This window comes from Solenopsis invicta, chromosome 9 (assembly GCF_016802725.1).
Source record: "Solenopsis invicta isolate M01_SB chromosome 9, UNIL_Sinv_3.0, whole genome shotgun sequence".
Classification (NCBI taxonomy): Eukaryota; Metazoa; Arthropoda; class Insecta; order Hymenoptera; family Formicidae; genus Solenopsis; species Solenopsis invicta.
The window spans coordinates 1,673,109-1,688,190 of record NC_052672.1 but is presented as its reverse complement, the minus strand read 5'-3'; the positions used below and the strand labels follow the sequence as shown (position 1 = coordinate 1,688,190).

At 46.6% G+C, this 15,082-nt stretch overlaps 2 protein-coding genes across 2 annotated transcripts; both read left to right on the top strand.

The window, feature by feature from the left end:
• Positions 1-10,154: 10,154 nt before the first annotated feature.
• On the top strand, positions 10,155-12,009 carry LOC105207121. Its single transcript, XM_039453720.1, has 2 exons — positions 10,155-11,015; positions 11,065-12,009. Exons 1-2 carry the CDS (start codon positions 10,155-10,157, stop codon positions 12,007-12,009), a joined length of 1,806 nt encoding a protein of 601 aa, XP_039309654.1.
• A 201-nt stretch (positions 12,010-12,210) lies between these two features.
• LOC113004383 lies at positions 12,211-14,764 on the top strand. Its single transcript, XM_039453719.1, has one exon. It carries the CDS (start codon positions 12,211-12,213, stop codon positions 14,437-14,439), a length of 2,229 nt encoding a protein of 742 aa, XP_039309653.1. The 3' UTR covers positions 14,440-14,764.
• Positions 14,765-15,082: the final 318 nt, after the last annotated feature.

Here is a 15,082-nt window from a genome sequence, read left to right as displayed (position 1 = left end):
TTATACAAATGATACCCGTACTCCGTGAAAAATTATCGTAGACAAAAAATCAAAAAACCATTTTAAAGCTCGAAGTTTCAGCTTTAACATGCTATTAATGGTTTTCAAAAATTTTCTCAATTTCTTAATACTATGCCCCAAAAAAGATACACTGTTTTTTCCTTAAAATAACGTATTTTTAACAGCCTGTAGCTCAATAAAAAAATTTTTCTCGACAAATCCAATGCAAGTGCCATAAAGTATGACATTTTCTCTACAAAATGATTTTTTTAAATTTTTTCTACGATTTTTTTTGACCGAGTTACAAGACTTCAAAGATATACATTTTTTACAGTACATTTTTCCGAAAAATGACGTCTACCGCCGACATTAGCATTACCCAATGTGCACCACGTGGAGGTTGTCGGTCGGATTTATGCACATTTCTTTTGAGTAGTGTGTATATATATATATATATATATATTAATCACTACTCTAATCACTACAATCATTTGATGCGTTAAAATTACTTGAAGAAACACGTGTTTACGTTACGATCACACAATACGTGTTCACTCGACGGTATCAAGCAGTCGACTGGATGTTATTGGTTATGTTGTTATAAAAGTGTCGAACAATTGGTTAAAGTCATAAATCAAAATGCGGCAATTTAAAATGAAAATATTGGTTAATACAATTTACATCAATACAATTTATTAGAAAAATGTTGCAAATGCATGTTTATTATTATTTGTTAAAAGTTGTATGATGGTGACTTTATCAAGATAATTAGTATTCATTCTAAATATTCAAGAAATAATTTTATCAAAATCAATTTCTTCTAAATATTTTTTTTTATTTCTTATTTTTGAATATTTGCAAAAACTGTGAAAATATTCCTTGAAATAATATATTTGGTTGCCCTGAAAAGAGCAGATTATCCGTTGTTGCGAGGAAATTTCAAGAATTATATCCTTGAAGTTTTTTTTTATAATAAATATTCTAAATAATTATCTTAATAAAATCACTTATGGATCATACAATTTTTAACAAGTAATAATAAATATGCATTTGCCATTTCTAATAAATTGTATTGATGTAAATCGTATTAATCAATATGTTCATTTTGAATTGCCGCGTTTTGACTTATGGCTTTAAGGGGGAAACCTCATTTATCGGGTCAAAAAAATCGATTTTTTGGAAATAGTCTTAATCGATTGTTAAACTATTCAAGAATATTCCCTGAAAATTTCAAGTCGATATCTGCAGTATTTACGAAGTTACGAAGTTAAAGCGGACGGGTCGGGTGACGAGTTCAGACAGGCCTAGGCGACCCTCGGGCGGTCGCGTTTATACCTGCGTTCTCAAAAACCTTCAAAGCCATCTTAGATTTGAATCCGTACGGCAATGACTGTCCTGTAAAAAAAAGTGAATGCGTTGGGCATGTCGAGAAACGAATGGGCACAAGACTTCGAAATGTAAAAAAAGATAAGAAGCTCGGAGGACGTGGAATGTTGACCGATGTACTGATAAACAAAATAACTCGATACTACGGATTAGCCATACGTCGAAATACTGATTCGGTCCAGGGCATGAAAAAAGCCATTCAAGCAACACTCGATCATCTAACATCCACCGACGAGACACCGAAACACGGAAATTGTCCGGCTGGAGCTGATAGCTGGTGTAAATGGCGCAAGGCTGAGGCAGCAGGTTGTGCAGCGTCATTTAAACATCCCCCTCCTCTTCACCCATGTTGAGAAACATTTGCAACCAATCTTCGACGATCTTTCGAATGACAATCTTTTGGAAAGGTGTTTAGGCGGTTACACACACAATGCAAATGAATGTTTTAATTCGACCGTTTGGCGTTTATCGCCTAAACACATTCACAGTGGAGCAAAAATCGTCTGCATTGCTGCGTATATTGCTGCATCAATATTTAACAAAGGCTACAATGCAGTATTGATGATTATGAACAAATTGGACATAGAAATTGGGATACAGGCACAAAATTTTGCCATAGCGAAGGACGAGAAACGAATAACCACACAGAACCGCCGAAGCTATAACAGCTCAAAAGAGGCAAGAACGGCTCATAGGATGGAGATGATGGCACAAAACGAGTTCTACGAGGAAGCGGAGGGGCTACTTTATGCACCTGGAATCGCTGATTAGCCTGAGACTGCCGTAAGTTGTGAATATGTAGTATTTTTATGCATCTAAAACTTTAAACGCGTTTTTCTCGAAACACGTTTTTTCGATTTTGTGTACACGATTAAGAGAAATCTACTAAACCGATTTGGTTTCACGACCTCTCATTTTAAAGATAATTAAATTCTCTTCGATGTGACATTAATTGTTTTTTGAAAAAAAAATTTTTTCATATTTTTTTTGTATTTTAAAGTCGATTTTTTTAACGAAAAACGCATTTTCAATTTTCAACTGTGTAAAAACATGCAATTTTGACTTTTTCTTTAAAAAATCGAAATGTCACATAGAAGCTAGTATCATAAACATTACAAAAAATTTTGGTTTTTTTGTTTCAGATCAAAATTAAGGACGCTACAGTGTACACAGCGGAGACACACTATAAGCGAAGCAATATTATTATGGCGTCCGTTTATGTAGTAAACATCTTTTTTTTTTTATGAAAAAATTCCTGTGTACTCTTTGATTGTGTACTAAATTGTCATAAAAATTTCAAAACGTTTCAGTTTATTACACCCAAGAAAAAAATTCGTGAAAATCATGTATTTTTCGACCGTGTAAATGAGGTTTCCCCCTTAACCAATCGTTCGACACTCTTATAACGACATAACCAATAACATTCAGTCGACTGCTTGATATCGTCGAGTGAACACGTGTTGTGTGATCGTAACGTAAATACGTGTTTCTTCGAGTAATTTTAGCGCATCGAATGATTGTAGTGATTAGAGTAGTGATTAATAGTACTTAATAAAGTCGATCAATCGGTTCGTCGCGTAGTTCCGCGTTTATCGATCAAGTACAGAGTAAATAGTGTAAATGTGGTGAAATATGACAACTTCGAGGGATAGATCTCGATAAAGGACAAATTTAAATTGAACTGTCGCATCGTGGAAACAATAAGCTGATCGCCGTGTGCGTAAGTAAACGTGCTTAAACTTGTTTAAAGGCCCCTCCCCCCGTCTCTTTCTCTTTCTCACTCCTTTTTTTCCGTTTTGTGCGTTTTAAAAGTGCTACTTTTAACTTGCAAGTGCACATTTAAGTAATCTAATTTGCATTAAATTTTATTATTCGCGGACGTACATTTATTATAATAATGTAAACTTACTTGAAGATTTCACGGTCATCCCGATATTTGACGGCCGGATGACAGAGATCGAAATTTGACAAGTTAAATGTAGCATAATTAAAGTGACAGAGAGAGAGAGAGAGAGAGAGAGAGAAAGAGAGAGAGAGAGAGAGAAGGAGAGAGAGAGAGAGAGAGAGAGAGAGAGAGAGAGCAAAAGTTTAAATAGGAATGTGCTGTCCGTGTACTTTTGTTAGTCATTTGAGCGCAGGAGGCATCTCACGGAAACACCCGCGTGTAACAGTGAGTCGCGCCGCTCCAATTCGATTACGAATATGCCAGCTTCGGGACCAATAGGTTATTTTGAATCACCCTGTGTATGTATGTATGTATATATATATATATATATATATATATATATATATATACACGAGGTGTGTTCAAAAAGTATCGCGAATTTTGTGTTTTTTCAAAAATTATTTATTTATTCATGAATATCTATTTTGTCCCCTTCAAAGTAATCCCCATGAGATATTATACACTTGTGCCAACGGTTTTTCCAATCTTCGAAGCACTTCAAAAAATCATTTTTTTTATCTTGTTCAGCTCCTCCTTCGATGCCGTCTTTATCTCGTCAAGCGTAGCGTAACGTCGTCCTTTCATGGGCCTCTTCAGTTTAGGGAACAAGAAAAAGTCACAGGGGGCCAGATCTGGGGAATACGGTGGCTGCGGCATCATTAGTGTGTTGTTTTTGGCCAAAAAGTCGCGCACAAGCAACGATGTGTGAGCAGGGGCGTTATCGTGGTGCAAAAGCCAATTTTTGTTCTTCCACAAATCCGGGCGTTTCTGGCGGATTGCTTCGCGCAAATTGCGCATAACTTGCAGGTAATATTCCTTATTGACCGTTCTACCCTGTGGCAAGAACTCATGATGCACCACGCCCCTGCAATCGAAGAAAACTGTCAGCAAAACTTTCACATTCGACCGAACTTGGCGCGCTTTTTTCGGTCTTGGTTCGTGCGGCAGCTTCCATTGAGATGATTGAGCTTTGGTTTCCACGTCATAACCATAAACCCACGATTCGTCACCAGTTATGACCCTCTGGAGCAAATTTGGGTCGTCGCGGACAGAGTCCAACATCTCATTAGCAATGTTCATGCGATGCTGTTTTTGGTCGCAATTGAGCAATTTTGGTACGAATTTCGCGGCGACCCGTCTCATGCCCAAATCATTGATAAAAATCGAATGGCACGAGCCAATCGATATGTTTAGGTCCTCAGCAACTTCTCTAACGGTGATTCGACGATTGGCCAATACCATTTTCTCCACTTCATTAATTTTTTCGTCTGTTGTTGAAGTGCTCGGGCGTCCGGCACGCTCTTCGTCGTTCACATCTTCTCGGCCTTCTGAGAACATTTTGTACCACCGATAAACGTTGCTTCGGTCCAAGGTAGCTTCTCCGTATGCCACAGTCAACATTCGGAATGCATCCGCGCACTTAATTTCGTTTTTCACACAAAATTTGATACAGGTTCTTTGATCCATTTTTTTGAATAGGTAAAAATCGAAGACGATCCAAAACACGTGCAAGCAAAGCAGCTGTCAACAATTAAGTGAACATTCAAAATGGCCGAGCTTGTCGGCATAAGTGAGAGACATGAGTACCAACATAACGCCACAAAAAGATCGAAATTCGAATATACGTAACCCGCGAAAATTCAAAATTCGCGATACTTTTTGAACACACCTCGTATATATATATATTTTTTTTTTTAACGGTCGGCGTGATAAAGGAGAATAAACGCTGCTAGTGGTGCGGAGCGAGCGCAAAAGATATTTTGCTGTTTACAATAATATACCTAATTTTGTCTCTCTACAAATCGGTAAGTCTGTTCAAAACAGAGTTGTAACAATTGTCTAGAAGTTCCGTATCAATTTTTTGATTTAGCCCGTTTTTCTGTTTATTAATATGTATCATTTCGGAAATCAATCGTTTATGGTAATTGAACTCAAAGTCAAGGATCTTAACATTATCACAATTAAAAGAATGATTTTGTTGAGATCTATGTTTACTAATTACGAATATTTTGGATGATTCAAGTTTTATGTTATTCATGTGTTTTTTAATTCTTGTTTTTAATTTCCTTTTTGTTTGTTCTACATATGAAGCATTACAGTCATTACAATTTAATTTATAAACAACATTGTTACATTTTGTTTTGTTGTTCCTGTCTTTGTGAACATTGATGAACTGGTCTGGCTTGTTTAAACATCTAAAGTGTCACTTCGTCTTTATTCAGAGACTCAGATATTTTTTCCGACAAGTTTTTTACATACGGAAAGACCAAAAACTTTTTTCTTTCCACGGGCGTATCAATTTCGTCAACCGGGTTCTGAACTCTGTTATTTATTTTAGTATTGATTAATTTCTTAATTCTTGTGTTGATTTTGTTAAAAATTAAATCCAACGAGCAGAAATTATTAATTAAGTTGTTAATGCAAAATTCTAGATTTTTTTTGTATTGGGGATGTGATAATAAGACCGCCTGATCCACCAAATTATAAATGGTTCCTATTTTTTGACACATCGGGTGGTGAGAAAAGTACGATAAATATCTTCCTGAAAAAGTGTCTTTGTGGTACGAGTCAGTATGTAAGATGTTGTTTTCGACTCTAATTGTCGTGTATAGAAAATTGAGGCTACGTTTTTTTTCATGTTCAACTGTAAATTGTAATCGGTTGTAATAGTTGTTATAGGCCGATTCCGTACCACTATGTGTTAGTGCGTATACGTGTACGTGTACGTGTACATGCGTGTGTGTGAGGGACGTTATAAGGGTCAGGTATATTCGCTGTCTTTCTCCCTCCCTCTTTCCCTCTCTCTCTTTCCAATGACGGTTTTTTCCGATTCATTGTTATTTGCTAAACTAATTTTTAATGAAATTGATATGAATTTTTATTATGTTTATATTAGGTTGATATTAATCTAATATGAACTTAATATAAATTTTATATCAATTTTATTAAAAAGTAGTTTAGCAAATAACAATTACTTGGGAATAAAACGTATCCCTTTCTCTCTCCCTCTCTCTTTCCTTCTTTCTCTCTCTCCCATAGCGTTTTTTCTCGAATAATTGATAAACTAATTTTAATAAATTGATATAAATTTTTATTATGTTTATATTAAGTTAATATTAACCTAATATCAATTTAATATGAATATTATATCAATTTATTAAAATTAGTTTAACAATTATTTGGGAATAAAACGTATCCCTCTCCTTCTCCCTCTCCCTCTTTCCGATATAATTTAGGTTTTTCTCGTATTAAAATATTTATTTAACAAATATTTAGAAAAACGTTTTGCTCTCTCTCTTTCTTTCTCTCTCTCTCTCTTTATTGTTGATCTCTTTTTTACATATTGTTTAAATTTTTGTATTAAAAATTTGTTTCAGCATTTTAGGAAGAAGAAACATTTTTTCCTCTTTCATTGTCAAGAAATATTTTATGACTCATAAAAACCCGTACATTTGTCGCCGACGTTGTAGAGGACGAATCTTTACCTGGGGTATTGTTTTCGCACCCCCCCATTGCGACACACTATTGCGTCAGTCGCATGTTTTTGGCCGCACGCGTTACCGCTATTGTTTGCTTGCTCGTATTTTTTTTATGTGTATTTTTTTATATGTATACTGAACAGGAAAAGTGAACAGGGCAAATCATTTTTAGATTTAATATATGTTTCAATTAATGGCACCCACGTTGCAGACGAATTTTTACGGGTCCGTATGGGGTAATGTTTTTGCTCGTACCCCGCGCTGCGGACAGTTTACTATAAGTACTACCAATAGTACAATTTTTACTACGAATAATACTATTTCCATTCGCTATGTTCAGTGAGAAATACTTAAATTTCACACACTGTATTTCTTTAAATGTTTTATTTATAATTGCATAGTTCAATTAAATTAATACAATTCACACGTGTATTCACCACGTACTGCGAAACGATAATGATTGGATGAGCACGCGTATGTCCAGAAGGACGTATTCACCGCGACAACGCCGAGAGGCAGTAACCCTGAGCCCGTGAGGACACCGCCGTGGAGCCACTGCTTTGAGTCGCGGAATTATGAATACGAAAATTTGTGAGCGTGTCTCTTTCTCGATCGCGGAGAATCACTCGCGTGCACATCTTTATAATAACGCGTTTTTTTTAGTCTCGGCAGCGTTAAGGGGCAGCCGCTCTGAGTCTACGAGGACGACGCCGTGGAGCGATGCGACGCGATCACGCGACTATTCCGCGTCTTAATCAGTAATTGATTTTGACTCGTCTGCTCAGCTCTGCGATCGAGGACGTAATGTATCCGAGACGCGGATTCGGGACAAAAAACTGATATTGGATTGCAATTATTTTTAATGAAAAGACGTGTGCTTGGCGACAGGGAATCCCGAGACGCACGTCTGCCTGGTAACAGGCAATCCCGAGGTGCAAATTCCTTGAATTGACCGAGACTCATCTTTTGTTTTAATCGCGTCGCGTCCATCGTCCACTCTCGTTAACACATGTATACACTCGCATACGTGTGTGCGAGTGCGTGCCTTACTTATTATATTTATGTTCGCATATGTGTATGTGGGTGTCGTGCACGACGCGCCTGTGTAAATGTACGTTTGTACTTAACACGCTATGCATGCATATGTTACGTCCTGCGGAGTAACGATTCTTTCATTCGCAACCAACGGATATTCTAATTAACGGGCCGAGCGGCGGTGATCCCACCCCGATCCCAAGAATACGGTGACTTTCACGGCGATAATCAGATGTCATGAATTAAGTAGTTATAAATTCACCAATTAAAGAGATCTGATGTGACACCGTTGCTCGACGCCGGAAACACCCAAAATAGTAAAATTAGGGAGCTGGAAGACGCACGTGTGCACCCCTTTGAGTTTTGAATGTCCGACACCCGCATAGCAACAAATCAAAGAATTTTTGACATTTAATGCTTCCGGGAGTTGTCAAATCTGCCGCTTTCTCGGATAACAATTACCGAGGAATATAAAAAAGTCGTAAAAGCAAATATTGCACGTGGGTGTATTAATGAATAAAGTAGTGCACACGGCCCTCGATGGGACAAAGGGAATGATAGATGAAAAATAGTATAAATAGGTGCGTCTTCTAGCGGACCGGCTAGTCTAGTCTTCATTCCTCGCCTGAATCGTAGTTGCGTGACATCTTGCATGCCCGAGTTTTGCGACTCTTGGATCCGCGGCTTTTAAACTCGTACGCGGCGCAAGTCTCGGTTGAGAGGAAAAAGTTTCAGTTGAAACGTCCCTGGTTGGGATCTGCAGACCATTGTGCATCGCACCCGGAACACCTCGGACTGGACCTACCATCTCCCGCCGATTGCGGCCCAGTTTGAAGCTCTGCGGCTCAGAGAGAATCACATTCACCTACATCGACACTTGTTCGGGATCGTGGCTGGTCGGGCGCATCACGCTCATCGCGCGTGGCGGCTCTTTTCCCGCTCGCTCGGCGGACTGCTGCTAGCGAGCGGTGAAGCCGTGCTTGCCGAGTGGCGAATTCCTGGTTTTGACAAACAATAACAGCGAGCCTTCTCGAAGGATCTACGGACTTCGGTAACCGTCGTGTTTACTGAATTCCTGCCGGGGTCTTTCGGGGAGGATCGCTGTTTATATAAGGAGAAAATCTCGGGCGCGGCTCGCAGTTCTTAGAGAGCAAATCGAGCGTCTTGGAATCGACGCTGTAGGCCGATCTGCTTTGGCTAACCGGGCTTCACTTCTGGCCGTCCCCTCTTTTCGTTTCCCGCCGAATTTTCGTTGCTCTGCCTCTCACTCGCTATACATCTCCGCTCGCGCACATTCGCTGGTCCTTCGAGCCGGATTCTCTTGTTGCTGGTGCCGGTGTTGGAGTGAGTGCAGTGACGGTGAAGTGACTCGATAATCCTGCAAGCGGCATCCATTATTAGAGTAAAATGAGTCACCCTGTGGAAGATCTCGTGCAAGCACAGCACGACTTGTTCGGGTTGCTTTCGCGATCGTATGAGAATATGAAGAAAGCAGGAGAAGCTAATATCACACTCGGACTATTGGAAGCCCGCCTCCAGACGTTGGAAGGTTATTGGAGTAAGTTCGTGACACGTCATGAGCAGTTGCTCATGGAATACGGGGACGACCTTGAGGAGCACGAGTATGTGACAGACGACTTGATGCTCAAGGCGGACATTTCTTATCACATGCAAAAGGGCAAGTATCTGGACGACATACGCGCGATAACTATTCCGGGAAAGCGGCGGTCGCCGCGCCCGATGCTGACGTTGCAGCAGCCGCTCCCGCCGTCGCGGTGGCGGCTCCCGTCGCTACGAAGTTGCCTCGCATTTCCATACCTCAGTTTTCCGGACGGTATGAAGACTGGCCAGCTTTTCGCGACCTCTTCATTTCTCTAGTAGTCCGAAACCCGTCCGCCACGTCGGTGGAGAAGCTGCACTATTTGAAAACGAGCTTGAAGGGGGAAGCAGAACAGGTGACTCGACAACTGCCAACAACGGACGCTAACTTTGAGCGTACCTGGCGTGCCCTGGTCGATCACTATGAGAACAGGAGGCTCCTGGTGCGGTCCTACATCTCCAGACTGTTATCACTGACTAAGATGAAAGGTGAGTCTGCTGCCGAGTTACGCAAAATCTATCATTGCGTGCAGACTACCTTAGGCTCATTGGAGAGGATCGGTCGACCCTTGGCGCGGAGTGACGATCTTTGAGTGCAATTAATCACTGAACTTCTTGACACGGTATCGCGGCGCGAGTGGGAGACGCAGCTCAGCCGGACGACGGAGCCGCCGTCTCTCGATGAGTTGCTTGTTTTCATTAATCAACGGATGCGTACCCTCGATTCGCTTGCACCCACGAAGAGCGAAACGAACGCTTCCAAGGGCAGTTCGAGTTCTACCCGGTCGAGGACCGCGTTGCAGGTCCGTAAGCAGGACAGTCAGCGAGGCCGCTGCTTCCTATGCAATGGTGAACATTACGTGCGGCAATGCGAGAAGTATCTCGGGAAATCGGTGGCAGAGCGCAGGCAGTACGTGGAGGCGAATAACTTGTGCGTGAATTGCCTCGGGAGGCATAAGTTATCCGAATGCCCGTCGCGGAAAACATGCTTATCGTGCAGCGAGCGTCATCACTCGACGTTGCATGACGCCTTCGTCGCCGTCGCTGCGGTCACGGTTCACGCCACAACACCGAGACCGGCTGCTGCTGTCGCCACGCTTGTGATGACCGCGCGCGTCCGCGTAACCGACCGACACGGTGTCGATCACTTCGCGCGGGCTCTGATCGATCCTGGGGCTGAGTCCTCGCTGGTGACGGAGTCATTGGCGCAGCGACTCCGGCTGCCCCGTTCGCACACTTCTGTGGCGGTATTCGGGGTCGGTGGTGTCCAGACAGGTGTTGCCCGCGGACGAATTGACTTGCGCGTCTCGCCTCGCCGGGAGGGCTCTCCGATTGTTGTGTCGGCACTGATCTTCCCTCGCTTGCCGCTCTACGAGAGCGATATGCAGGCCGACAGTACAGGGTGGCCTCATCTCGCTGGCCTGGCTCTCGCTGACCCGGACTTTCTGAGGGCGGACCCGGTGGACATCCTCTTGAGCACGAACGTGTACGCCGCCATCCTCCAGACCGGGCTGCGGAAGGGCGGGCCTGGCCAGCCTGCGGCGCAGCGGACATCATTTGGCTGGCTTCTCGTGGGGCCCGTCGGCACGGCGGAGACTCCTCCGTGCTCTGACCTTACAGTGCCGTGTTGAGGACGACCTCGCTTCTTTGGTGAGAGGATTCTGGCAGCAAGAGGAGCTGCCTGTGGGACCCGCACCTCTCACTCCGCTCGACCAGGAGTGTGAGGACCTGTTCCGTCGCATGCATCGCCGTCAAGACGACGGCCGTTACATCGTGCGCCTCCCGGTGGTTGACCCGCTGCCGGACTTGACTGCTACGAAGCGCGCTGCCTTGCGCGCCCTCACCGCGACGGAGAAGAGGTTCGCTCGAGATGACCGACTGCGCGAGCTGTACCTCGACTTCATGCGAACGTATGAGGAGCTCGGACACATGGTTCGCTCGGACGCTGCAACGGGAGCCAGAGTGAGCTATTTACTTCATCATGGCGTACTGCGTGAGGCCAGCTCGACCACTAAGCTGCGCGTGGTATTCAATGGCTCTGCAGCTGGCTCCTGCGAAGAGTCGCTGAATCAGAGCCTTCTGGTGGGCCCAAATCTGTTACCTCCGCTCGCTGACGTCTTGCTGCGCTGGCGATTGCATCGCTACGTCCTGGCCACGGACGTAGAGAAGATGTATCGCCAGATTCTGGTCCATCCTGAGGACCGGGACCTCCAGCGCATCCTTTGGCGGTATAGCGCCCGGGATGAAGTAGCGGAGTTCCGCTTAAACACCGTGACATACGGCTTAGCGTGTGCGCCGTTCCTGGCCATGCGCACTCTCCGCCAGCTGGCCGACGATGAAGCGGACAACTACCCGCTGGCTGCTCGAGCTCTCTATCGGGACGTCTACATGGATGACGTCTTAACAGGTGCCTCGAGTCTGGAGGAGGCGTTCGAGCTACGCCGACAGTTGACCGACCTGTGCATGGCGGGCGGCTTCCCCCTGCGCAAGTGGTCGGCCAACGAGACGCGAATCTTACAGGACGTTCCAGCGGAACACCGCATGCAGCAGGCGCTGCGAGACTAGGGACCGCACGAGACACACGGTACCTTGCGCTTGCGGTGGTATCCCGCCACTGACGAATTTTCATTCACCATCCCTGCTATCTCTTTGACCGAGGTGACAAAGAGATCGGTACTGTCCTTTACTGCCCGACTGTTTGATCCTCTAGGTTGGCTGGCTCCGGCAGTGGTGCGAGCCAAGATCGCCTTCCAGTCGACTTGGCTGATGGGTCTCGGCTGGGACGATCCTCTCGACGAGGGGGCGAGACAACTGTGGCGCGAGTACGAGGCTGCTCTTCCCCGTCTGCGGGATGTACGAATTCCGCGACGATTGGACACCGGTTTGTTGAGCGGTGACATGGAGCTCCATGGCTTTGCCGACGCCTCTGAACGCGCCTATGCTGCTGTCACCTACTTGCGGACGGGCTCTGGTGCGTCCTGGAGGACCTGCCTTATCGCGGCCAGGACAAAGGTCGCGCCCTTGAAACCTGTGACTCTGCCCAGGTTGGAGTTGTGCGCTGCTACACTTCTTGCAAGACTGGCGGCGCATGTCCGAGCTACGCTCGGTCTTGACCGGACGGCGATGCATTTGTGGTCGGACTCTACGGTCACTCTGGGCTGGGTACGCGGCCACCCGACTCGATGGAAGACCTTTGTAGCCAACCGCGTTGCTGAGATTCAGACCAGGGTCCCTGACGCTCAGTGGCATCATGTGCCTGGCCCGGAGAATCCGGCGGACTGTGCGTCCCGCGGACTTGCGCCGGGAGAGCTGGTGCATCACCCGTTTTGGTGGCGTGGTCCGGGTTGGCTCCAGGCGGAGTCGACGTCCTGGCCGGATGCTGATCGGGGGACTCCTGGTGACGGCTGGCCGGAGGAGAGAGTCCGCGTGCAGGCAGCTAAGACCACGTCCGTCGGCGTGGAGGAGCCTGCTGAGCACTTGCGCTTCTCGAGCCTCGATCGCCTGCTGAGAGTGACGGCGTGGTGCAGGCGGTGGCTTCGTCTTAGACCGGTTGCTGCGCCGGCGGCCTTGGAGGATGGCCGGGAGCGGCGTGGCGAAGAGTTATCGGCTGATGAACTAAAGGAGGCAAGGATGGCTTGGGTTCGGCGGGTCCAGGCTGACTACTACCAAGTAGAGCTGAGCGTCGTGCGACGGGGTCGGTTTCTGCCAGCGTCCGGCCCTCTTGCACGATTTACTCCCTTTTTTGATAGTCAAGGTCTGCTGCGCGTGGGTGGTCGCCTCAAACACGCGCTTCTCGCTTATGATGAGCGACACCCGGTGCTGCTGCCCGGGGACTCTCATCTTGCCAGGTTGGTGGTGGAGGACTGCCACCGGCGAACATTACACGGCGGGGTCCAGATGACCCTGGGTATGATTCGCCAGCGATACTGGATCCCCCGGGGACGAGCGGTAATGAAGACGTGGCTGCGCCGTTGCGTGGTTTGCGTGCGATGGCGGGCCGCCATCCCCCGGCAGCTGATGAGCAGCCTCCCGCGGGAGCGGGTGACAGCGGGGAGACCCTTCCTCGACACCGGAGTCGACTATGCCGGCCCGGTTCATCTGCGAACGACCAAGGGACGAGGTCAGCGGACTTACAAGGGCTTCATCGCGGTCTTCGTCTGCCTGTCAACCCGTGCCGTGCATTTGGAGGCGGTGTCCGACTACACTGCCGACGCCTTTCTGGCGGCCTTGCGTCGGTTCGTGGCTCGCCGCGGCCTCTGTCGTACGCTTCGTAGCGACTGCGGAACAAACTTCGTCGGCGCCGATGCGCAATTGCGGAGTTTTTTCGCCGCTGATAGCCCTGAGTTGCGTCGGATCGTCGGACGGCTTGCGAGCGATCGTATTAAGTGGCTATTCAACCCTCCGTCAGCGCCTCATTTCGGCGGAATCTGGGAGGCCGCCGTCAAGTCCTTGAAGCACCACCTGCGGCGAGTGCTGGGGGACTCGACCCTGACCTTCGAGGAGATGAGCACCCTCCTCGCTCAGGTGGAAGCCTGTCTAAATTCACGACCGCTCCAGGCCTTGTCCGACGATCCTGATGACCTCGCCGCCCTCACGCCGGGTCATTTCTTGGTGGGATCTCCTCTTACGGCCGTGCCTGAGCCTTCAATGCGGGAGTTGTCGGCGAACCGCTTGACTCGCTGGCAGCTTCTGCAACAAATGCGTGACCATTTCTGGGACCGATGGTCCCGTGAGTATCTTCACTCCCTCGTCCATCGACCGAAGTGGCGGAGGGAGGTCGCAAATTATCGAGTGGGACGCCTGTGTCTCCTCCGAAATGAGAGCACTCCGCCGTTGCGCTGGCCACTCGCGCGAATCGTGCGGTTGCACGTAGGGGAGGATGGACAGATCCGCGTCGTCACTGTCCGGACGGCTGCGTCGGAGTTCACGCGACCAGTCAAACTCATATTATTGCCGGTTGGAGAGGGCGATCAGAACCAGGAGTCGCTTGACTAGCGCCGAGAGTGGTTTCCGGAGACGCTTTAGCATTTTGTAATTATCATTAATTCGACTAGCTAATCTTTAATGTCAATATTTTACTTGGGCAGCTTAAATCTAATCAGGAAAACAGCTTGCGTGCGGAGAGCCCTGCTGAATTTCGCTCGTGCCCCTTGTCGTCATTTTGCCTTTTGTTTGTCAACGTTCATCGAAAAATTTCAAAAAAAAAAAATTCATCCGCTTGTCACTATATCACATCGAGCTTCCAAGCGTCGCGTACTTGCAGGACTTCAGCTGATCCACCATAGGTCAATCATAGGGCCACGCGAGGAAGTCGAATGCAGGGGTGCACGGTGCGAGGGAGGTTCGGGGGGACCTCGACCTGGACCGATCGCCCTGGCTCGGGCGAGGCGGGCGGGATGTTCGGGATCGCGGCTGGTCGGGCGCATCACGCTCATCGCGCGTGGCGGCTCTTTTCCCGCTTGCGGCGGACTGCTGCTAGCGAGCGGTGAAGCCGTGCTTGCCGAGTGGCGAATTCCTGGTTTTGACAAACAATAACAGCGAGCCTTCTCGAAGGATCTACGGACTTCGGTAACCGTCGTATTTACTGAATTCCTGCCGGGGTCTTTCGGGGAGGATCGTTGTTTATATAAGGAGAAAA

Excerpts from the sequence above, each read along its gene's own strand:
- LOC105207121 (XM_039453720.1), top strand. The coding sequence starts at position 10,155 with ATGCGTACCCTCGATTCGCTTGCACCCACGAAGAGCGAAACGAACGCT. Across the intron at positions 11,016-11,064 it reads CATCATTTGGCTGGCTTCTC|TGCCGTGTTGAGGACGACCT; the intron begins GTGGGGCCCGTC and ends CTGACCTTACAG.
- LOC113004383 (XM_039453719.1), top strand. The coding sequence starts at position 12,211 with ATGGGTCTCGGCTGGGACGATCCTCTCGACGAGGGGGCGAGACAACTG.